The 26,287-nt window shown below is 32.6% G+C and overlaps 1 protein-coding gene across 4 annotated transcripts in view; it reads left to right on the forward strand.

Annotated features, from left to right (window-relative positions):
* LOC118443005 (neurotrimin) overlaps positions 1 to 26,287 on the forward strand; it is a 125,473-nt gene that overhangs the window by 56,667 nt on the left and 42,519 nt on the right. For 2 of the 4 annotated variants that reach the window (XM_035869384.2, XM_035869385.2), the window contains one exon: positions 17,375 to 17,472. In XM_035869384.2, coding sequence (XP_035725277.1) covers positions 17,375 to 17,472 — 98 coding nt within the window. Of the gene's footprint in view, positions 1 to 11,672; positions 11,802 to 17,374; positions 17,473 to 26,287 lie in introns of all 4 variants that reach the window. The other 2 variants (XM_035869382.2, XM_085656656.1) reach the window with 2 other exon arrangements.

Genomic DNA, 26,287 nt, shown 5'->3' on the forward strand with positions numbered 1-26,287 from the left:
CTTCGGAAACCACTTCACGAGAAAAAGGAAAGAAGTGACTGTTGAAAGACACGTTGGTTGAACGATATCGTGCACTCAGTAAACATTTAAAAAGAAAAAAGGATTAATTTTCTTCCGATCGTAGAAAATAAAGTGTGCTATTATAGAATACCCGTTTCGATCACTTTTGGATTTCAGTTTCCGCAATGGCGATTAGAAAAAAAGTATAAAACAATTTTATTCGAAAGTACCACTGCCATGTCACGTACTCTGCCTGTACTTTATCCCATTATCCACTTATGGAAACGTCGCTTTCTTAATCCTCCTTCTCTATCTTGCCTCTTCCACAGAAGATTACAGCAGCGTACTTGTACAATGTGCTTGGCCAAGTTTTCCTACGACTTCAGCATGATATGGACTTCGTTTACCAGGATTTTTAGTGTATATTGTTGCGAGGAAAGTTTTATTTAGGTTATACAAGTATGTATTTGTATGTGTATGTGTATGTGTTTGCGTTATGTGTACAAATTAGAAGATGCTATAAAAGCAATTGAGTTCGGAACAAAAGAAAATCGTACTTTCTACTTTCTACGTTATTTGTGGAGTCGTAATTGTTTTGTCGTTTAAGTTGAAATGTTCCTAAAGAGTCAGAATGATTTCATGAAACATACTACAATATAATTACGATTAGCTTGTATAACTTCGAAGGAACAGAATTTAATCACTTTTCTTTCGATTCATAATCTGTTTCTCCGTATCGAAATGAATTTAATTTTTGAAATTATACTCGTTTGGTTTCTTCCTTCATTTCTCTCTCTCTCTCTCTCTTTCTTTCTCTCTCTTACTATTAGTCGTGTTCACATAAATACATCGTTGGATTATCTTTTGATTCTGTTTACTCTGTTCATTCAATGCCTGACATCATTTGAGTCAGAGCATGCATCGTAATGAGCATGGTTTATGAATATTGCAACCTTTGATAGATATTTACCCACACCTTTGACGTCTCAATTCGTCTTACTTCGAGTCCTTTAATCAACATTTGAAAGCTCCTATTGGCGTATTTAACGAAGTTATACTAATTTCTAAAATTTCAGTTTCCTTACTGCTTTCTGAATTGTGTTTATCATCGCTCATTCATACTTTTAGTCTTTTTTTTTCGAGAAGATTAATAGAATAGGAATCATATGGACAATAAAAAATAACGCAATAACGAAAATGATTAATCGGCAGTACAGAACGTCGATAATCAATAATTTTATATGTCCTAAATAACGTGGATGAAATTAGTGATAATATTTATTGATTATAATATAATCAATAAATTGATTATATTCGATCAGGTTACTAAGATACGAACGATTTGATTATTGTTTTATTACACTCTCGATATGTTTTATAAAACTGTCGATGAAGCGACAGTTTCATATTCGAAAAATCGTACTGTCTCACACACATGGAGAAAATCATAATTTTAATGTTTCTGACAAATCGAAATGTTAATTGAAATATAATACAAAACAATAATTGCAAAAGAAAAAATGAATGATTTGAAAAGAAAATCTATTTTTTATTTTATAATATAAAAATCATTTTTAATCATCGTGTATTTATATACGTATATATTTTATTTATAATACACTTTAATATAATTAATTGTAAATTTGAGTGAATAAAGATTTACTTTCTGTTCGCGTAGGTATTCTTCGTTCTAAGCTTATTTAAAATTCAAATATAAGAGACTTAATTAATAAAAATGAAGTTTCCGTCATCTGTGACGCGTGTTCGCATCGTGTTAGCAACAAATCAATGTAGAAAGCGACGAAGCGCAAATTGCGTTATCGCCACGAATTAACTTGATCAGCACACGATATTACTTTTGATCGAATCGCGTCAGCATCGAATTCTCATTTGAAAGCTTTCCGTGATTTTCGCAGACTAGAAAGATGCGGCAGATGGACGAACACGGTCTCTCGTAATGCGTTCCGGTTGTTTGCTTTCCGTGAAATAGATAAAAAGTTAGGAAGTTTACCAGAGAGCTATAGTATACAGAATAGTGATACTTCATTCTGTATATATACTATTTAAAACTAGGTAGCAGTTATAATCTATGTTATAATTTGTATTATAATCTGCGAGGAGTAAGACAATATAATAATATTGGGAACATTGATAAATATTTCATATCTATGCATTTGTAGTTGTGGAATAATTTTAATGCAAATAATGTCATGGCTAATTTAGAAAGCTTCATATACGTACATTCATATTATTGTCTCATCGCTAAAATAAGAGAACAGATTATATTCGTGCAAATATCAATTTCTCTCTATATTCTCCGCTATCCTTTGTCCAATTTATACGTATGATTGAGATAATATATGTATCTAGATCGAATTAATAACCTTTATATTTAGTGCACATATATATAATTTAATTCTTATAAATTGTCACATTATTTGAAGCTATATCACATATTAAATATTACATTGTTTTAATTATTTTAATAATGTTCCATTGAAGATTTTAAGAATTATTTCATATTATTTCGGATTTTTATGACCAACTAGTTATTAATATCGCCAGTATATGATTAGGAATGTTAGATGGTTACGAAGTGGTCGATCTCACAAGAATAGTAATGACGTATGGATGAGGAGGGTGATCAGCCTGAGTAATTGATATCGGTTTAGGAACCATTGTCCCAAAACGTAGAGGGTCTGTAGTATATGGATAGCAGTGGGCACAAGATATACGAGTAATATCTTGCACCATCCCACCATTGGAAGGATACGCCCCCTTTCTCTCCACTCCACTCTCTTCAGAGGCGAAAATTCTCAGTCAGTATGTCAAATCCACAATCTATGGAACTTAATATCAAGAATTCCCAGGGTATCGTCCTACGTAGATTGCGTTCTTAAAGGAGCTTACGATATAATCCTTGAGTCCGGCGCATAGGAATATCTCGATGGTTATAATATAAGTACATTGGTAGATTAATAAAATGTCCCATTATAAAAGTTCCATGTAGAATACTAATATCGTTCTATGGCTTTACTCTCGGAACGTTTTACTAGGATTTTTTGTTTTTTTTTTTTTTCTTTTTTTCTCATTGATAAAAGCGTATAATCAAATTGTACTCATTACATGAGAATTACGTTTTAAAACGAAACGAGTATTTTTTATTATTGTTATAACGCTATATTATACATTATTATCTATTGATTGGGATACCAATTAGAATGGATATTCTAATATTTTAAAAATTAACACAATTATCATAAATTCGTAATTACGCACAGATGTGTTTAATCAATTAGCGACTAATCTATAATTTAATGTTCATCATTCGTTGAATGAAGAAACTTTTATAGATGATTCACATTCGTAAGTAACGGCTGAATTTCTGGAGAAACGCGATCGTGAGCGTTGATTTTGTTAAGAATTTGGCGTGGCTAATGGCGAACAAAATCTCTGACATAGTTTGATATGCAAATAAGGCCATTGTCATTGTTATTACTTGCATAATTTCTGCTCTTCTAGCGTCACAGCCTTACGACGTGAGCTTAAAAGCAACTCGTAAATTCGATGCTACGTCAGAATGTTCGCCATCTAAATGATAACGACAGGTTACCCGTTTCACCTACCAAAGAGTATTCCGACTTTACTTAAGATTCCTTGATACTCTATACACATTCTGAGATATTTGCTATGGTAACGAATATCTCGTAAATTCTGACGTATCTAGATCCTATTATTTGCCGCTGAACTTTGCTGATTTATAATATAGTGTATCTTTTATTGACTATTAGAATAAAAAAAAAAAATAATAAATCTAAAAAAATAAATATGGTTAATCTCATTCATTATTACTGTTCTCTTTGAAGAATTTATATTCTCAAATATACTCTGTGCTCTGAATATTATATATAATAGTTTGTTTTAAAAATATAATTTTCAAATTCAAGAAAATATATGGAACAGCTATAAAGAAAAAAAAAGAAAAAAAAAACTACAAATTCTACGTTTTTGTATACCAAAAGATTGACTTTTATGTAGAGTCGATGAAGTTTTTCAAAAGCTTAAGCAATTTGAATAAGGTTTAAAATTGGTTCATTATTTGTTATAAGGATAAACAATGAATGTTGATGAAACAATTATTGAACACTGCAGACTAGGCGAATTCAAAACCATTCAAGTTGCGACGTATACTACAAAAGCCGAATTCAACATGCATGCATAAATATTATTATCCTTAAATATACGAATAACATTGGACTATCAAAAGCATTCTATTACTTTGATTTTTACTTATAAATTACAAAATGTATTCATTTAGTAGATGAAAAGGAAAATATCACATGAGGAAATTTAATGAGAACATAGATTATATTATATATTATATATTTTATATTATATATATATATATATATATATATATATGAATTCAACTCATAGTATTTTATATTTTAATAAATATAATCATTTTATTTGTTAGAAAGGTTTCGAGGTTCGATAGAATTATTTTGATCATTGAACTGAAACGATTTTTGGCTACCTCTGTTCTTGCACAAATGTTCAAAAAGGTTTATGGTAAATATAGTAAATATTTCACATGTGCTATTAACAATATATATATATACACGCAAATATCAGAAGGTATTAACATTTGTGAAAATGCAACGGTTGTTGGTAGCAACCAGTTCGATGGAAATAATCCGGTAATTCCATAATTGATTTATCGGTCATTACGAGGGTATATAAAACTAACACGTGCATTGAATGGATTCGTTAATTAAAACAATTGCTCGTTTCACGTTTCGTTCGAAGTATTCGTTTCTTCTAAAGAAAATTTTATAAACAACTCGTTATAGATACTATTATTATAACTGCACCATTTTAAAGAATTAACTTTATACATCTTTATTATTCTAAATCGAAAAATTTGATATAGAGCAAAAATCATTTCTTTATATGTGTGCGTGTATTGTTTAACTTATTGAATAATTTGGAGCTTGAATATATAGACATTTATTACTTGTAGTTTAGTGATCGAAACAGTTAGCGGCTATATATCGCTAGTCAAAGACAATGGCTTCGTTTAAAGAGGAATGGAGTTCTCTAACGAGCCACTTTGGATAACCCACTTCGGACACCCTCCTCACCCCGTTTGATAGTATCATTAGCTAGCATGTATTCGACGTTTCCTGGCGCAGCTGGGCTGGATGTTACGAGCGATACACGAAATCTAGATGCTTCCATGGAGAAGTTTCCTTCTGGTTATGGGTGAGAGACATTAAACGACCAAAGATTATTCTAAATGTAACACTTACGATTTTCTTTGCACCATTTTAGATTTTTTCTGACATAAGACAAACAATATATTTGTGTAAAGAACAAATTATAAAAGAAGTGAATGATAAAATAACATGCTATGAACCCATTTATAAATCCATGTGTAATCATTTCAGGCGCGCTATGAGCTCATATTTTACTCTTACTCATTACTATACTCTTGTACAAATATGAATAAAAACTAAAGTGTATAATAGCAACAAACTGTTTTTATATATTTCATGTTTTACAAAGGTTTCCTTTATCAGAATTGTTCTTTCATGAATTTTCTTTCATATCTTCTAACAATATACATTTTTATATAAAAGAAAAAAAGTTATATATTAACTGGTTTAATTTGAAGAAACAAAAAATAAACTTTTTAGTGTAGTAAAAAATATTTTCTTTTTTATGCAGATTAAAAGAAGATGCAGTGTATTCAAAGAAAATACTGCAAAGTGAAATTACATGAGAATGTAAAAAATATTTTATTGCTTTCCAAATTATTTTAAAATTTATCATCTTGTAAATGATTATTAATACAATTTTATTATTTTGATTTTATATATTGATATTATCAATAGAATTTTAAAGATTTTTCTAAATATGTTAACTATATCTATATTTATTTAAACTTGTTCTGTACATAAAATGGATATAATTGACTTAAACGTTTCGTAAAGAAGATTTTAAGTATCAATTCGTTGTAAATATATTTCAACGTGTTTGTCACGTGAACACGTCAAGAATTGCCAGTACAAGTGGTAGTATTAAATTTGACTCTATCACTATGGCTGAGTTGGTCGCTAGTACACTGCCGCTGTACTAGGCGGTTGAACAGCAAGTGTACACTTTACCGCAGAGTGTGACATCTGATGCTTTATCGTATTATGAAAATGAAAATTATGTTTATTTAAATTATATGAAATTATTATAAATAAATATACGTCGGTATATTATAAATAAATATACGTCAGAAAAGTGTTGTTTACAATGAAAATATCAAGATTTATTACGTTCACTCAGGATTCTTAATTCAAGTAAAATTTTTTCGGTTGATTATAGTTACCTTTACTAAGTAAATGCTTAATTTCCATTTTCTACATTTATGAACAATTGTTTTTGTTTATTGTTATCTAAAATCATGTTATACATGTTAAAATTATCTTAGAAATATTTATAGAAATTTAAATATGTAGTAAAAAATAAAATATAAAAGAGATTCACTCTATGAATATAGAAAATGTAAATTGGATTATGTATTGAATCTTATAATAATTAGTAAGCTTTATAATAATAAGTAAGTAATATATAATAAACGCGTGTCATTGAATATCTCAACGGTGAAAGTGATAAACGAAACTGACAAAAAAATTATTAAGAAATTGCAATTATACAAGAGCTATTTATTTATTAACAATGTACAAATCGGTATCTTAAGAACAATTAAATAGAATGGCGATTGCAGATGTGAGAGATAATATATCGAGTAAAGAGATTAGCTGTCGCATCAAGATCGGAAGCACGGCATGTAACGTGCTTGACATGCGTATAACTAATAGGAAGACCGAGGAAATTTGACTCCTTTGTATGTGAATTACGTTAGGATTACTGAGAATGATGGACGGTTAGACGAATTAATTGATTCCGGTTTCAACATGAGACAAGCAGTCTCATTTTCTAATAAAAAGAAGATCAGGAATAGACTTTATATTCTTTATCCTCTAGCAAAGATTTTATCTTTTATCAGAGAAAAGATCAAATTTACTGAGTACGATATCGAAGGATACATATGTCATTCTATTGACAAATTATTTTGTTAGTTTTCTCTTTTAATTTATTTGACGTACATTCTGTTCTAAGACAAATAGAACTAGATATGAAAAGAGTGAAAGAATTTTTTTAATGCTTTGATATAAATAAACACTTTCTACTTGTACGAATAAAGCATTTATATGAGTAAAAATCGTTTTCCTTTTATCCTTATTTTTAAGGAGAATCGTAGATTGTTACTTATTAATTATTATTATCGATATTATCATTGAAAATTAAAACGTTAGAAAATAATTTTGAACTTGTATGTTCCATGATGTAGTAATGATAAAAGAAATGTTTTGAGTATGCAAGCATATACTTACCATGCATGTATGTCGAGAGTTATGAACAAAGCAATCGATACGCTTTTATCAGAAGATAAATGTGAAGAAAAGATGATAGGTTAATCAAAGTCAAATAAAAATTCATATATGCATCATAAACAATTCAAACTTTGTAGAAACATATAAAAGAAAATCAGTCATTAATATGAATTTTCCAAATTTTTTTGTTAGAGCAACTAAATATGCAGAGAAAGAGAGAGGGAGGTGGGGGAAAGAGAGAAAAAAAGTTAAATAGATCGTTTTAAAATTTTTAGTAAAAAGCAATCATCGCTTAATGAATATCTAGTATAAATTTTGATTCGATTTGACGTTTAGTTTAAAAATGCATAAGTTAATGTTTATTATTAAATATTAACAAATATTATAATAAAAACAAAACATTTAATAAATCAGGACATTTTTGTTAAAGCGGTAAATTAAAAAGTCTGTAACAAGTAAGTCGAAAAACGAAGCTCTCTGCTTAGCTTAATTGATACAAGAATTAATTTGTCGTGTCTAATGCAAAAAAGTACAGCTAAAAGGGGACTGGGTGCTAAGAACAGTCGGAATGATAGTCTAAATATTTTAACGTTAAAATATAGTTCAGTGTGATTATCGTAACTTATGCGTGAAAGTGAAACGAATAAAACAAGTAATACAAACATAAAGAGGGATTTGTGAAGCGATGCCTCCTAGTGGATTCGAAGTCAAAAAAGAGGAAATTTTTTTGTCGTCTGGTAAGCGCAACACCCTGGTTAAATCGGACATCGAAGACGGTCGGGCTGGATTGTTTTTATTGAGCAAGTAAAAGGAAAGACGTTCGCAATTTAATCGGATTCCTCCTACTTCTCCAATCCCTTCGCACAATGGATATCCACTTATTCTTTATTAACTGTGCTCCTGAGTATTTTAACGCGAATGGCATTCGGGTATATAAATTTGATTCGACTCATTCATTTAATTATCTCCTACTCCTCGTTACGCAACCTTCTTATCCTCTCTTACTTTTTTATTTTTTCGAGATTGCACCATTCTTCCTTTAAATACTCTAACGCGCGTTCCTTTCTAAAGAGGGCTTTCCTTTTGCTTAAGAGATTCATTAGCAGCAGGACCTTTGGTTAATGGAGAAAGAAAAAAGTATCCAAGAAGTATTTGAATGCAGTAGCCCAGATTAAATAACACTTTATTATTAAATATCTTTTACTTCGCGTCTACATTTGCGTGATACTAATATTTTCTACATTTCCTTTGATTATTTGTCAACAGTTTTCTTCATTGTTTAAAATAATAGTCTTCTATTATTTCATTTTAAATCTTTACAATTATTGGATGTTAAAGATATTAAATAAACGTCCATAAATTTGTATTAAATCAGATAATTAACAAATAGAACAAATTAACCGAGCAAGATACAAATTTACATTTACAATTTATTTATGTCAATGTTCTGCATCTTTCCCGAGCAAATTAGTAAATTATTTGCAAGTTCATTTTAATCTACACGATGAAAAAGAAGGTGTGATGTTGTCGGAAATGTCATTAGAAAAAAAAAGTTTTACGATATTTTACGCTTCTGCACTTAATTGCATATGGGAGAATTTTAATGAAATCATGAATAGAGGAAGATGGCGATCAAACGAATGAAAAAGCGGATGTTTTATATAGAACTCCACTCTTAAACCGAACTCAATAGACAAATTTAATAAATTTTTAAATTATATTCTTTGTAAGCAAATCGAGGACAAAATAGCTAAATATTTGTTTTTACATGATAAATATATATGCGAATTAATAAATAAATGAAAAAAAAAAAGAATTGAAAAGAGGGAAAAAAGAGAAAAAGGGAGAATATTATGAAAATATTTACAAAAATATCATGAAAAAATTTCTTCATTGATATTTAAAGCTTTGTTTTTGTAAAAAATACAAGAATGAGAGGAAGAAAAGGAAGTGAAATACCATCCTAGATTGAATATGATACGAAGACGTAGAAACCGTAATGGTGAATCAATTGTATGAAATTTAATGCTCTGTTTGTGACGATATAACGTTCAGCATTGATCTGCAAATTGGTCTTTACTGGAGGTTCACGCGCCATGCTAATAACCTGCGATCGTGTTTACGTTTCGTTACCGCCTATCTTCCTACGCTTGCCTTGTATCCCTCTGATCCTGGTGCTTTCTAGGGATAATTAATTTGAATTCAGATATTATCTCTATGTGTATTTATGACGATGGTAGTCTAGTTGAAAATTTTCGATTTCGTAAATTCGAATTAATTACTTTTTTTTTTTTTTTAACTCATACCTTATTAAATTTACATTATATTTTTATAGAGGAAATTTGCGGACATACTTTTATAACATACTTGTATATATCTATATATAAAATTAATATCAACCCAGATAAATTTATCTTTATCTTCATCGCATATTAGCTTACTTATTTACTTACTTACTTATGCACTATTTTCAACATAAAAACTCTTGAAAATTACATTTTGATTGTGCTGTATTTACAAAGATGAGTAAATCGGTAAAGAGATTTTTTATAAGTGCGAAACTTTTCTAGTAAGATTTTTAATGCGACGAGCCTTCACCACCTTCGAGCTATATCGCACTCCGAGTGAGCTTAATTGGTTAGAATGGAGCCGCCTACATCCATCGTTTTTTAAATTTGGAAGTAAGTTTTTAGTTTTGAAAGGAAAAGAAGTAAAGCGATTCAGTAACGGAGCCGAACTTTTACTTTATTTTTTAAAAAGTTGATGGAAAGTTTCTGGTTGAAATAAACGTGAGACCTGCTAGTATTTACAAAGGATTTATTATACTGCTTATTTTATTACGTGAATTGATATCAAGGCATGAATACATATATTAATTACATATGAGTCATGTTGTCTATCGTAAAATATCAAATTAGATATTTCAATTACTTTGATATTTTTTCGATTTCAAAATGAAAAAATATTTATTATAAAAATGTCATGCAAAATGTTTTACGAGATTCAAAAGTATTATGATATTTTTGGGGAATCACTTAGCAAGATAAGGAATAAAGAAACATTTTTTTTCGATGTATATAGTGGCAACAATCAATAATAGATGTGTCTTTCGACCCTTGTATCGTAGGAAAGTACACGTGCGTTGTCAGGGTGGTGGCCGGATGATAGACTACGAGCTCATCCAGAAACCACCGGCAGTACCCACGCTTCGCGCCAAAACGTGCTACTCGAGTGAATCCCGATATATACAATATGTATATGTAGGTATGTCCGATCATCAAAATCCTTTACTGGCATGGTAATGTGCTTCGTTGGCGATAGAGTTGCTCGCATTCGGAGATTAAACGTATCTTCGAAATTCCCATGCAAATTCTTAATTAAAATAATGCGATAACTTAGCAATATTTTGATTTGATGTCATGAAAAAAAGACGCATAAAATTTGCCACTGGAATATTGCCATAGAACAATATCGTTTTAAGTTTCTTTTATATCGCGTGACACGGAATACATTTTTATATTTTTTTTTTCTTCTTTTTTTTTACAATTGGATTCATAGCTATATTAATGTCTTGATGCCACTAATGATGATTCGTCAGTTCTGTATATCTGCAGATTCTGCACTTCTACGATTTAAAAAAAAAAAAAAAAAAAAACGAATATAAGTATTGATGACATTATTTATTAAAAAAATATTCATTGAATTTTATCTCGCTACTCTTCTTTTTCTTCGTTATAATTTGATTCAATTAAAATAATAATTGCAGTTTTATCGTAGGAACTTGATACTAATTAAAAAAGAATTGTAATATTTCACGAAGAACTTATTTGATTTTTCTCTTTTTAATGTATGTCAATATTATCTTGATAGATATAGCTAATCTTCAACAAGAAGCGTTCCCTTGTGGCAAGTGAATTGGAATTCTTATTAAATTATTAACTTGTTAATCGATTCGCAGAGTGGTAATATGCAATAGGTATATGCAGAGATTGGAAGAAGGGAGAGGGAAATAGAGGGGGAGGAGGGAGAAAGAGAATGGAGGGAGAAGAGAAGAGATGGAAACAACGAGGTTTGTCTAGGTGCAGCTTCGTTGCATCTATAGACCTTCCCCTTCTCCGAACTCAACCGACCGGCCATGTTTGCCCTTTGTGCTAGTAACTATTCGAATGCCCCCTGTGGCAAAGGCCGTTTGTCTTACCTCTTGTTTGCTTTTACCATTAGGCAATCAAATTATCACGCTTCTCTCGAGATTGCCGAGTGTTCTGCGAAGCTCTAGTGTAGTGCCGATAGCGAAGCCACGCTGCCAGAGGCCACTTTACGCTCACCGGAAGTCGAAGAGACACGTAGAAGGTTAGTTTCGTACAAAAGCTACTACTGGCTTGATGAAGAACAGACGAAATTACAGAAAGTCTGCCACCAGACTTTACACTTTTACGAAAACCGTTCATGATTTTATCGAGATCAATATATTTGTTCTTAAGTTATCTCATAGTAATGAAAATAAACTCAGGAAATATGAAAAATGTCAAAATAAATTTTCTTGCGTTTTATTGTGAATTATTTTTTAAAAGTTTTTTATCACATTATTTTCGATTTTATTTCATATTTTTCGATTATGCATTTCTATCAAACTAAATGTTATATTGTATGCTTTTTACTTTTTCGATTTTTTTTCCCCCGTAATATTGTTTGTATATGCATCTAAATAGAGAAATTTAACATAATTCTGCACTGTCATCGAATTGATTTCCAATCGTACTTCTCGATCAACTCAACTTCTCTCTTCGTTTGGCAAAGAGATAATTCAATTCTTCCAATGCAATATATTCGGCGTTTATATTGTGACGGTTTATAGAATCTTGTTTGTGATTTCACTGGCCGGAATAAGCCAAATGATTTTCCACGCGTGAGAATATTCGAATTCACTGAAAAGCGGGTATGTGTTATGCAAGCTTACAAATAGAATTACGTCATTCAAATCGTTTCCTTTAGATGTCATTAATGCAATAACGTTAACACATTGCCATTTCGTCGACATGATATAAACGATAGCGATCGTTTAAATGATATTGTTTATATGTTCTATAGAATTTTTCTCACGTCGCTTCTTCATATAATAATTTTTATAAAAAGCGTTTTTCCAATTACTAAAGTATCCATCCAAATATTCTATTCTAATAAAAGAAATCTAAAAATGATTATTTTATTTCTTTGATTAATATCTTCATATATTGACTATATATATATGCAAGTTAAATTCTATTAATTAAAATTTTTTAACGTAAAAAAAGTTTTGAGATAAAATTAGAGATTCTCTTGAAATTTTTTTTTTTATGAATTTTTTCAAATTGTTTTAATTTTTCAATTATTAATTATTATTATCTCAGGCGAATAAAAATATGAATTAAATTAAATATCTATTTATCGTCATTATTTAATTCCAGTAGGATTTAATTAATAATGAGTTTATTTGTAATTATTTTTTCGAGGATAGTAATGATATCACGAAAAGCGAACGATATCATCGAATTCGTAGAACGTCTTGGAACATTATCGTTGTCAGTATCATAACTCTTCTTCCCGAGTCTACGTCTTCGTTGAAAGTTCGTAAGCTCAGTTAGCGTGACAGGGTAAGACGAAACTTTTCCAATGGTCGATGCGCCTCGGGACGTTCAGGAAATCTCTTTTTCTGCGTTTTTCCGAGACTCCTTTTGCCAGTCGATGACAAAGCTCGTTTTCGACGGTGAACGGAGACCAGTCATAAAACAATGCGTCTGGGTTGTATACAAGAGAGAAAGAGAAAGAGAGAGAGAGAGAGAGAGAGAGAGAGAATGAGAGAATGGGAGAGCGAATGTATTTCCGTGAGATGGTAGACGATGCAGCTAGTGATGGAAATGTTCGTATCGAGAAATCGAGTTTTAGGGGGAAGTAGAGAAGGGCGAGAGGGCTAGAGTGATTGTGCGTACATCATTTATTGTTGTCAGTACACAATAATCCTATTTCCTGGTCGGCGACGATTAATCATCGGCAGGAATTCATGCGATCACTTGTGCTGTTTCGAATCTATTTCCTTCTCTCTCTTTTTTCTCTCTCTCTCTCTCTCTCTCTCTCCCACTCTCACTTTCTCTCTCTTTATTACATGCTCTTTCGTTTCCTCCGTCCGAGTCTTTCCAATGTGACAAGAGTATTGTATCACAAGTGACCTGGTCGATTGTTTCAATACGTTACAACTTTACTTCAATCGTTACAACTTTAGGACTCAAGCCTGGAATCGAACGTATTTCGAAGCTCTGCCCGACTTTATTCTATTCATCGCTTTATCATCTATAGCCGAGACGGACTTGTTTATTCAACGTTTATTCAACGCTTTCATCACGTTCGGTGAAAACACACGTCCCTCTTGCCGAATAGATTTTCATGGAACGAGGTCGCTACGTTTCCCAAGTCAAAATATGCAATCCAGATTGACGTTTTAGAATGGAGCTGTTTCTTCGAGAACTTGATGCTCTCAATAAATTGGATTGTTATATTCTGCGAATCTATGTTTATTTTTTCCTTTTTTCTATATTTTCATCATTAAGATTAGAAATGTGTAAATTAGGATGGAAAATTATATTGATGTTTTTTTAGTATTTATCATATCTATTCTTGAATCAATCTACCATTTGTGAAAAAGATAAGCAACTTGGAATATTTATTTTTAATACTCTATTCTCTGCTTCGTTCGATTTTCAGCTTATTTACTTATCGGATCTCTTTTCATTTTATTCTATCGATCTGTCTACTATCTTTCCCTTAGCAACAGATTCACATTTCTCTAGGTCAATTTCTGGTAAAGATTTCACTGACTAAGAACAGACCATCTCAGATTATTTAAAGGAATGATATCAGTTTTTATTCTTTTTTTAATTCTAAATGAAGTTTATTTGATCATGTTAAATATTAACGTAATATCTCTTGTAAGATTTTCTAACGGCATAGAAGAGAACTCGAAGAGAGAGCTTGATTTTTTTCTCATTGAACAATGAGAAATATAGAGATGGACTTGGCATTGTTTCTGAAGCATTTGCATGTTCATTACCAATAATGGCAGACGTCATTTCTATTGTACATCTCAAGAGGACTGTTTACTGATCCGTAATTATTAGTTCAATCGATTGAGACGATAATCAACTTCTAACTATTTCTATTTTTACAATTTTTTTTGTCTCTTATTTATATATAAACATTTAGTAGTTAATTTATCGTCAATGTCAATCAATTTTTCATTATTTAGTAAATATCGTATTAAACAAAACCGACATTTTAGATTGGTTCTCGACTATATTCAACTGCATACATACATGTGTACACATTTAAATTTGCATTGCTTAACCTCAAGTAATACGTCTTTGCTTATAACTTTTCCATTGTCTATCCTTAACTTCTTGACGTCGCGCGGAACGACGACACCGCGTGCCATTTCTGCCAGAGGGAACGCTAACTTGCCCGTACTCGCTTAAGTACATAGGATAGCATGTTAAACCGAGAAATGTGAAAATGAGGAACAGTAGGATGTTCTTGTATGCTCCAGAAAATGTATACGCGAAGTTAAATATATAAATACTTTATTTTCGTCTAGAATTAATACTAGAATCATTTCTATTTGTCACATTCGTTAATTTGATGAGTGCTCGGTTAATAATTCATTTACATTTTTTAAATGAAAAAAAGACTTGATCTCTCTTCAGATTTAAATGATTATTACAGGTAATTATACATACGTATATATTATTTTAATATATAATATATGTATTATATATTATATATTATATATATAATTCATTAATTATATATATATATATATATATATATATATATATACATATATAATTAATTTTTTGTTGTAATTATACACAGACTTTTTTATTATGATATCCTGGTAATGACAATCATAATATCATATCTACTTTATGAACTTATATTTATTACAAATACTTCATTACAATTATATAGAGATAAATTATACAATACTCATCTCGACGCCCTGTTCGTTTGAATGATTTCACAGGTGTGTACATTCTCGACTATCTAACAAATAACTCAATATCGAGCTGGTACGTAACTTCCACTCGCACTCGACATATTTTTTTACGACCGGATCTCTTCTCTTCGAACAAATTTAGAAGCTATTTTGTTCGAACAAATACCTTTTATATGATATTCCAGAAACAATTTGTCAGTATTGCGTCATTCGCGATACCTATGTGTAGAATCTGTGTGTGCTCATACGTACATTTTAGTTTTATACATCAATCAGAAGGACCGTAGAAAATACGAGGAACTGAGTTCGTTTCTTTTATTTTTTTTAAATTAATATTCTATACGAGAATTTTTAATTGCGATACTGGATAAAATTTACGAAAATAAGAAGATGAGAGACGCAGACGAATCGGAGAACGTTAATTAGTGCTTCACGACAGTATGCTCAAACTTTTCGTCGATTCGTGTTTACGAGTTTACAATTATTCCCGCAATTCTTTACCCATAAAACCAACTGCTCGAACTGTAGTTTTATCGATCGTAAAATGAACTCTTATGTCTATATGTGTTTCTATATATATATATATATATATATATATATATATATATGTGTGTGTGTGTGTGTGTGTGTGTGTGTAATACGAAAAGTTTTAGTAATCGTTAATAATAAAAATGAAAGGAAAGACTGGATGTACGATACGTGCCAATTCTGCCAAAACGTTCATGATCGATACTTTAAGACAGATATTGGCTGGAAACGAAGTGAATCTTTCCTCTTTCTCATTCTTTCTCTTTTTCTTTTTCTCTCTCTTTTTCTCTCTTGCTTTCGCGCGATGCTACAATCCCTAGGAGGAAATGCGTCGTTTTCCAGGCCAGTGGTTTTCAAATTTATCTGATTGTAAATCAATGGAAGGATCGCTTTCACGAGACAGCGAGCCGAGTAATTGACTCACGTTGATCACCTGATCCTTTCCATCATCCAATTTCGTATCGTCAGAGAAATAATGCGTCAAGGTGCCGGAGTAATTTGCGGCCTCGTTGTCGATTCAGAAAGGTCTCGTTTGGTGAATCACCGAAGAGAATATAGTATATGTGTCGAGAGGAGGCACAAAAGTCGAAGATGTATTGATCCTTCGATTGTATTGCTACCGTTCGAGTAATCGGCCTGGAGTCAATAATCCGTGATCCGCTCAGCTTGGGAACCGCTTTGCCTCAACGTGTAATTGGGATCAGTGCTTATCTGTTGGCGCACACCAGGCTACCCCTCTCCCTAATACCGAGAGCCCCCACCCGAATTCTGCGCCAGCATTACGCAGTACAGACACACCATCCCCGCACTTGTTCAGCCTATCCTCTTGCCATGTTAGGAATAAGATTCTACGTAATCGAATTAGATATCCACGATTTAATCGTTTTAGGACAATAGATTACGGCTAATCTATATTTTAAATGTTCCGTCATAAAAGAAAAAATCTCTGGATGTCATGATGACATGAATCTTACTAATTAAGAGTTTTTTTTTCTATTGATTATTTTTCATAGCATTGAAGAAACAAGGCTAAGGTGTACAACTTAAGAAAAAGATAGTCGTTTATTAGACTTTCTACAAGTATAACGGGGTATGTTATTTTTAACGTAAGCCACGATGAAACGACACAATTTCGTTCGTCTAAATTCCAATAACAAATATGTCGATTCTAATTCATGCTATAGAGACATTTCTCTCGGTAATATCGTGACAGACTTGAATGATATGATCAGACAAGACTATTACATTCGTTAATAATTTCGATTAGCGAGATCGTGAATTGATCGATAGAACCTATTCAATCAGTTGGATATTAATTATGTTAAAGGAGAGAGAAATTACTTAATTAAACCACAATATCATTATGTTTCAGAAGTGCCGACCTTCAACAATTCAATTTCAAATATAACGGTTGCAGTGGGCCGAGAAGCTGTACTTACCTGTGTTGTCTCGAATCTATCTGGTTTCAAGGTAAACTGTTAAGCATAGAATACAAATTATTATTCTTTAACAAATATTCTCGCTTAATTTTCTTCCATCGTAAGCTCTTTATACATTTAATACCGCATTTCCGCATTTCATCTGTTTTCTTCTTCATTTCATTTTAAGGAAAAATCTCTTTTATATGCTGCAAATGTGATCGATGAGACACCTAGTATTAGAAAGTCCCATTTGATCGCACCAAATCCTTTAATCATTTCTATACATTACCAACCAGATGTTTCCCTCCTATCTGCAAAATGTTGCATGAATCAGATGATATCTCTTTTCAATTAAACTTTGTTACTTTAGAAATCGCCGAACCGTTTGAGATTTATTCAAGTATTATCAGTTTAAAAATATCTTCCATAAGTACATTTCGAATTGACACTCTGAATGAAAGAAAGAGAAAGAGAGAGAGAGAGAGGGAGAGAGAAGAGCTAGATGCAATGCACCGTGATTACAATAGAACGAAGGCGAGAATGAGAACGAATAATTCTTTTTTAATTTTCATATACTGCTAAAATTCTATTTTATAATTCGTACCATGCTCGTTGTTGATAACGACATTGTTATATTTTCCATAAGATAAACTCATTTTTTGATTTCTACATAAAGCATAAAAAGATATAAATTTTCATTCGTTATTTAAATTTATAGTTTTTCTAGTGGGAGAGGATAACTGTATTTTCAATAGGAAAAAACTTTCTTTCAATAACGAATAAAATATTTCAAATATTATTCGTAATTCAGATTCAGTGGTATCTCTCTCTATCTTTTCTCTTTCTCTCTCTCTCTCTGTCTGTCATCTTTCTTTCTTTCTTTTTCTTTTTCTTTCTCTTTCTCTTTCTTTCTCTCTCTCTCTCTCTCTCTCTCTTTCTTTCTCTGTGCGTGTGTGTGTGTGTGTGTGTGTGTGTACGAAAGAAAGGAAGAGAAAGATACAGAATCATAGTCGCAAATACGGAAAGTTATCCGATGCGAAATATGGAGATTTGTAACGCGTTGATAAACGAAGTTTAATTTAACTGGCAGTTTCTGTGGTTACAGTTAAAATAGACATTTTTGATGTAACAGTATTCATTGGTACGACGTGAAAATAGGGAAGTGCTCGAATAACCTTTATCGTATGACAAACATCGTTCATGACGGTTCCATAAAACCTACCAAAATTAAAGTTAAGATAACGATTTTTCATTCTCATGATAGCATCTCGTTTTTCATTCTTCTTTCATTCTTCTCTGGCAACGGAGTTATTTTATCCTAGGATTCTGGACAATGCTAGCTGTATGGAGGAAACAGTGTTAGAACTTCTAATTGCGTTTCTCCCTATACAGCTCACTTATACCAACTGTTGGATTTTTTTTTTCAAGATTTTATTATGCCTCGCGTCTTAGCATTATACAGGATAGAAAAATTAAATTAATTTCATTTTTCATTTTTTAGCGAAACGTCAATATTTCCAGCAAACACATTTTCGTGAAGACGATGCTATTACAAAAAGAAAAAGGAAAAACTTTTTCTAACAATAAGCGAAAAATAGAAAGGTATATCCTATTCGGCCGTAAATCTCTTTCTCATATTTCGACGTAACTTGTTTCAAACAATAACAACAATATTCTTCTCTGCACAATAGAAACGTGATTCTGAATTTTTCGAAAATCTCTCACCGTATAATGGATCGTTTTGATCACGCGACGAAGTTAACCTCTCATCCCAGTTAATCCCGGCCGTTCTTCACTGTTATCGAATCTCTGTTCCGTCCCTTGTCCCGTTCTCGTTGAAATCTCTAAATCCCGAAAGGCTGAGAGACTGAAATTTTAAGTCTTCGAATCGTGAGAACGAAGGAACTACGAGAGGAGGGTACGCGTGCCGTCGTTGTCCCGCGCGTATTTTACATTTCGATTGTAAATGGCAAAGGCAGTCGTTGCAAAGCTTCGCGGATCTTCTTTTGGAGAAAGAGAGAAAGAGAAAATGTGAAAGAGGGAACGACAGTGAGAAAGGAAGGGAAAAAGGAAGAAGCAAAGGAATGAAAGGGTATGGGCAAAAAGACGTTGGAAAGACGGTGCAAAGCCTCTAAAGCAGTAAGGAAGTGTGCTAGGGAGTAGAGTTTTGGAGGAGTCGAGATCGTGTTAGTGCAGGAAACGAGAACTATGACTGCTAGAAGGATAGAGGTAAAAGATGAGAAGAAATGGCTGGTGAGGAGTAAAAGGGTAGTAGATGTCTTCTTGGAAAAGGAGAAAAATAAAGAGAAAGAGACAGAGACAAAAGTAGTGAAAATACAATAGATATAACATGTTTCTAGATGAATTCTAGTTGGCGTAGACTTAGCTTAAGTACGGCAGTTTAAGCCCAAGGTATCGTACCAGTCAAGATACACGACGAACTGTGAACTATCCTCAAGTTCTCCCACTCTCTCGTTCTCCTCTCTCTCTCTCTCTCTCTCTCTCTCTCTCTGTCTTTGTTTCTCTCTGTCTTCATACTTCATCTTATGCTTGAGCCACTGAGCCAACTTCATTGCTAGTTTATTTCCTAACGAGTCGAAATGATACTTGGACGAGTTATGTAGGAGTTCCTCATGAAGCGAATCATGAGAGTATCTCAAAAGTTCAGAATTTGAACTCGTTAAGAATTTATTGACGTTACGTAGTCATGGTCTGGCTATAACAACTTCGTACCGTTTTATATCGAGATTTCTTCAATGAGAGGAAGAGATAGCAAATGAGAGATTGATAAATCCAACATTTGTGAATTCTTGATTAAGCTTCAGAATTATTACGAATTATTGACATTATCGATGATTGGTATAGGATTATTATACCTAAGTTCGATCATTTTTCAGCATTGTATTTGGTAATTATGAAAGCACTTATAATATTGATGATTTTTCTTTTTATCTATCATATCGCAATTCATAGGTATCTAGGATATTGGAAATTATAAAATTCATTTTATTGAATTCGAAATATAATTGGAATTAAATGGGAAGGTATTAAAGATAACATTTCCGGGAAACTGACTAATTATCTTCGTTTGAGACGGCATTAACCGTGTCAGACGAAAGCGTATTTACACTATCGTGTGCTTGCTACTTGTCAGACATCGTGCCGAGCTTAAAATGTGTGAGATTATAGGACGCTGGCAGGTTACAGCAAGGGCGATGCATTAGACCACGTGGTGTTGAGCTTAATGGTATTTAAGCAAAATTGAAAATATAATAGAAAATAATAAATTAAAAGATACTTTAAAATATTTTCTATAGATAGTAGGTCATTTTTTTTTTTAGAAAATGGATTTGGATGTCGATATTTAAGGATCATTAAATAGAATTTTGTTTATTTTATCATGTTTATTTTATCGTGATATTTTATTATCATTTATTCATGAATGAAATAAAAATTTTAGAACGTATATGTGTCCAATCAGTTTTCTAGCTATAAATGTTTTTGAGAATTCTCTTTAAAACAAAAATTTTAAGCAAGGAAATTCAAGATCTTGTTGAATTAATTTTTTAAAATTTATTTTACATAATCCTTATCGGAATTTTCGCTTAGAATTTATGTTAAGATATTTTGCAATAATGTTTTTGTTTATATGACATGTTTGGGAATATTCTGAAAGTTAGTACAACGAATTGTTTTCCTTGAGGTATCCTTTCGCAGAAATAATCTCGCAGAGCCAAGTTCATAGTATCTCATTGTTTATGTTCCTAGACTTTATCGCTAAGACATAAGTAGCCGGTTGAATAAATATAGTCATACGATAACTAAGAAATAGCTAGAAGATATCCTGTTAAATAATTTCAGATATGCTGTTAACTTCAAACAATGATGCACTAAATTGCGAGTGAAAGTCATATTGAAACTGATATTATTATAGTTTACTTTCGATCGTTTTGTCAAAAGCAGGAACTTATTATCGAAACTGAAATAATAGTGAAACTGATAAATACTAAAACTGATATATTACCGTATATCGAAAAAGTACCGATATTTATTTCGATTTCTTTTTTATTGCAAACATATTTGGTTAAGATTAAATCGTGTTTTTCTTTCTTTATAATTTAAATCAATTTTTTTTCTTTATTCCAAAACCCTAGAATGTTTTCTTTAGACCGCTCTCACGGTAAGAGATTTATAACCACTCCTAGTGACAGTGATAAGGGAAGGTTTTCGGTGATCGAATATTTTATGACAACGCGTCATTGCGAGATTAGAAAAAATCCAGAATTTTTTTTTTATCACAAAAAAATTCGTAATAAAATAAAAAAAAAGTGGAAGAATTACCAATAAATATCGATAAGAATAACTGTTTTTCGAATATCGGTATAATAACGGAATGTTTCGGTAGAAATTCTTGATCAAAAGTAAATAGTTCAAACGATAAAAATTGTTTAAGTAACTCACGTTTTCCTCATTACTCTGCCAGTCTTACTAATATTTTAGAAAAGAAGTAGTTCGACACGCCTCTCTTTTCGACAAAATTCTTGCCTTCCACAAAGAATAGAAAAAGGTTACGAATTCGCGATATTTCTCGAGGGCCGACATTGCTTCCAACGTCACGTACATCTTTTCTAAGCGAATACAACTACACGTACAGCTACACATGTATATATATTTGTACTAAGTCCAGAGAAAATCGACGATGGAGTCTCTCGAAGAAAGCAAAAGGCGGTCGTACGACGTGAATCGTGCGAGGCAGAATTATACCACGCTCCTGGGATAACGGACACTTAATTTTCGTGGCGCACAGTTCGGAAAGGAAGGCTTCGGGGTCTTATTTGGTGCTTGGCTAGAGATTTGCGACGTTCTAAATGACAGCGCGCCGCGAAAGTTTATTGTTAGGAGAGCCGTAGCGGCGGTTCTTACTCCGCCTCCTTTTCCTTCTCCCTTTTCCTTTTCTCCTCTTCTCCCTTCTTACCCCCTTTTTCTCTCTATCTATCCTTTACCCGCGAGACTGAATACTTTGGTCCCTCTTTCCTACCATCCTTTCTACCTCTTAGAGATCCTACGGTTCCCCATTTTCCGAGATAGAGCACGTATTTCTTCGAAGACAAACGAAATGCATTTAAAAAAATATGAGCAATATTCCCGAAGGAAAGGGTATAAGTATGGTAGGCGTCGAGACTTTCGAAAGGACTGCGAGATATTCGGACTCTTTCTAGACATTTTATAGGTAGACATAGAATAAAAATAAAAAAAAAGAAAAAGGTAAATATAGATAAATAAAGTGAGAGAGAGAGAAAGAGAGAGAAAGAGAAAGAGAGAGAGAGAGAGAGAGAGAGAGAGAGATGCCAGTGGTTATCTTGCAGACTCACCCTTTTCCATGAAACCCGTCGTTCTTATGTTAGGAAATCTTCCACGAGTGTATAAAGTTTACATGCTACTTCAGACTTCCACTAAAGTCCATAGCTCTTCCAAAGCGAAATCTTTGCGAAGAGAAAAGGTAGTGCAAAATGAATCACCTTCCAACGTTGCTCCTGTTAATATCACTTTTGCTTTATATCCGATGCCAAACTTACATCGTATTAATGCGTTCTATCATAAATTCTCAAAAATTGTTATTTCGTATTTACAACGCATTTGCACGTATTTCCACAATATTATTATGATTATTAAGGTGTACCTATTATATCTATGCGATTATATGTGAACAATACGGAATATTCTTTCTGATAAATAGAATGATAATAATAAACGCTAGAATAAGAAGAACATCGAGTAATGAGATGAAAATTTTTGAGTGGCAGCCTAATTCGCGTTTCGAAAGTAGGCAAGTAAAAGGTAGACTGATGATAAAGGGTCGCCGCCCTTGTTCGTGTAAGATCTTTCCCGTGGCTGTACTCGGATACCCATCCCTTTGCAAGCTTGCTGCTGGAGGATGTTAATCAGAATAGAATTTACATACGAGGCTCGTATTACCCGGTAGTCTAGCAGATGCACCAAGAGGAGAAGATAACGGTCTCGAGGGAGAGAGTATAAGTGAGAGGGAGAGTGAGAGAAGGAGAAAGAGAGAGAGAGAGAGAGAGGGAGAGAGAGAGAGAGAGAGAGAAAGGGAGAGAGGGGCACCGCAAGAGTCGCTTATGCTATCCGTAATAATGTGACGCGTAAGACAATATATATTGCGTTAGGCTTGCCCCAGGATTAACTTCATTTCACCTACGACCGCTTCTCAACCAACTTGAACCCTTGAAAATTTGTTAGCCTGCATGCCGCCCTTTATCGTCCTTATCGTTATCCACCGTTATCGTTTTCTCCTCTTCTCTCTTCCTTTTTTTATTTTTTTCAACACATTTCATCGCTTCCCTTTTGTCAGTAACTTTCTCGATGTTATATATCAAGAATGCTCTTTTTACGATTTCATTTACACTTTTTTATAAATGCACATTTTTATATTTGTTCAGTTATATTGTCTTTGTTGTACTTGTTTCTTTTCTTTCATATCAACTACATTATTTGAATGTGAATTTCCATTATCGAAACAGTAGTTGCTTTTAGTAGGTTTGGTCTATGGCTATGTATTTACTCGGAAAATTTCGAACGAACGAATACACAGTCTCAAACAAAAGATGTAATTTATATGACAATTCGTCAGGCTGAATTTGGCCTCGAAACAAAAGCTTTCGTAAACATAGCAACATAGCGACTCTAACGCAACGTATTATCTTCGTGAGATTTTAATCATTTGAATGTAAAACTGAGTCAGAGAATATACTATCCGTTAATAGCTTCCATGTTGATGTTTTCAAATACGAAAGAGATGTCTATACTTGCATTAACGATTAATCGCTTGCTTGCATCATGTATTTGACGAAATAACTTTATAATCTATTTAACAGGATAACTAACTTTTTTCCTAAAGTTTCGTATCAGACAATTGACTTTCTATTATCCTGATATCTTCTAGCAATATCTTTCATAATAGATCGATTCTTCTTAGTTAGCTATCTTTAGTTCCGTTCGATTAAGCTAAGAATCAAGAAAATTCGCGTATAGATAGAACAAAGTTGTCTTTTTTTGTTCAAAAAAGATGTCTTTTTAACTTCTCTCCTCGTATATCGTTAATCGAAAGAAAGGGACTTGCGATTCTCGGAATCAAAAAATTTCATCCTTCTAGTTCTCTTACGAATGCATTAACGATATCGATTTCTCCGAAGTGGTATTAAACGGCCGATGACCATCATTAGTTCGATGAATTTGCATGGAATTTCTATCAACGATTTAATTCGACCGTGACGTAATACCGCAGATATTTTTTGCCAAGCTCATCAAGGAGGAGCCATAACCTGTCAGTACATAACACGGAATTTCACTCGACGTAATTGAAACGAAATAAATCACTCGAAATGTCGTGAAACTAGGACTAAGAGAGGGATAAGAAGAAGTAAAAAGGAGGAAAGAAAAAATAGAGCGAGAGAGGGTAAGGTACCAACTTCTCACGATTAAAGGGAGAAGAGGAGAAGAGAAAGAAAAGAGGAAAGGCACGTACGTAAACACGAAACGTTTTCATGAGACTCTTAAAATCGGAAAGAGCTTACTTGGAGAGTTTTATCTTCTTTTATCTAGCGCATCGAGCCAAGTAGAGTTTATGCTCGTTGCTCTTTCAGCCGGCCAAGGAACATCATGAAGAAAATTCTTCTAATGGGCAAATGCGTTGACTTTGTTGGACGACAATTTTAGTAAATTATGTCAGAATGTAGTACTATTAAAATATTCATCGCGCGTAATGGAGCATTGAGAACTAATTCGAACTGGTCAACGTATTCACTGTTCGTACTCAAGTAAAATTCGATTAAATATTTAGGTAGTCTATTTCACGTTCATGAAACTTTATAGTTCCTTAGATCGTGTTGACTTTTCTTAACTCTTCGAAAATAAAAGTAGGTGGATATCATCCAATTTTAATTTAGACAAATTTCTAATGCCTATCATTTTATGTAGGACATACATATTAGACGGCAGAAAATAGAATTTAATGAACGTTTCAGATCTACTTACTTGCAAATCAGTAGATATATTGTAAATTTAGTAATATTATTTCTATCTCAGTTTCTACATTTTTAATAATTTATTACACTTCCCTCCATTTCGCATTCGTTACAACATACCATGGATATAACGTTGTCGTTTATGCGAATAAGTTAAAAATTGCGATAACGTACGACATGATTTGCATCGTTGAATGTAAAAAGACTTTGCACGCATTTCTCTTAATCTACCATTCACAACATAGCATACGTTACTAACCATACACCTAAGTCAATCAAAGAGGAGCATTAATCTTCGTTCCTCTCACTGGGTCTGGCTTGAATTAAAAAGAGAAACTAAAATCGTAGGTAGATTTTTCTTCGCCACACATCCCCCGTTGATCTACGATAATGATACCATGTACATCCGTATGTCAGGCTACGAAAGAAAAATGAGACCATTTACCGAGAACAAAAGAAGATAAATAAACATTCGATTAATGTAAAACTACTGGAACGAGATATTTAAATAATCGATTCAAATTCACAAAGGAAAATCTTGAAGTTGGATTTCAATGATTTCTCTCTTTCTCTCTCTCTCTCTCTCTCTTTCTCTCTCTCCCTCTCTCTCTCTCTCTCTCTCTTTTGTAATTACGTTTGATTACGTCAGCAAAATATCTTTCGAGTTCACGAAACGACTTAGCGACTTTCCAGACACGAGCTTTTGTCGAACGCGATAATATCCGGTTTGTAAATCGATTCGACGAGGAATTCGAAGAACCGATCGCCGAATTCCTGTCGCCATCTTAGAATCCCAATCCAGGAAACGGGTTCACTTCCTTG

This window comes from Vespa mandarinia, chromosome 4 (assembly GCF_050613455.1).
Source record: "Vespa mandarinia isolate Hongniang chromosome 4, ASM5061345v1, whole genome shotgun sequence".
NCBI lineage: Eukaryota > Metazoa > Arthropoda > Insecta > Hymenoptera > Vespidae > Vespa > Vespa mandarinia.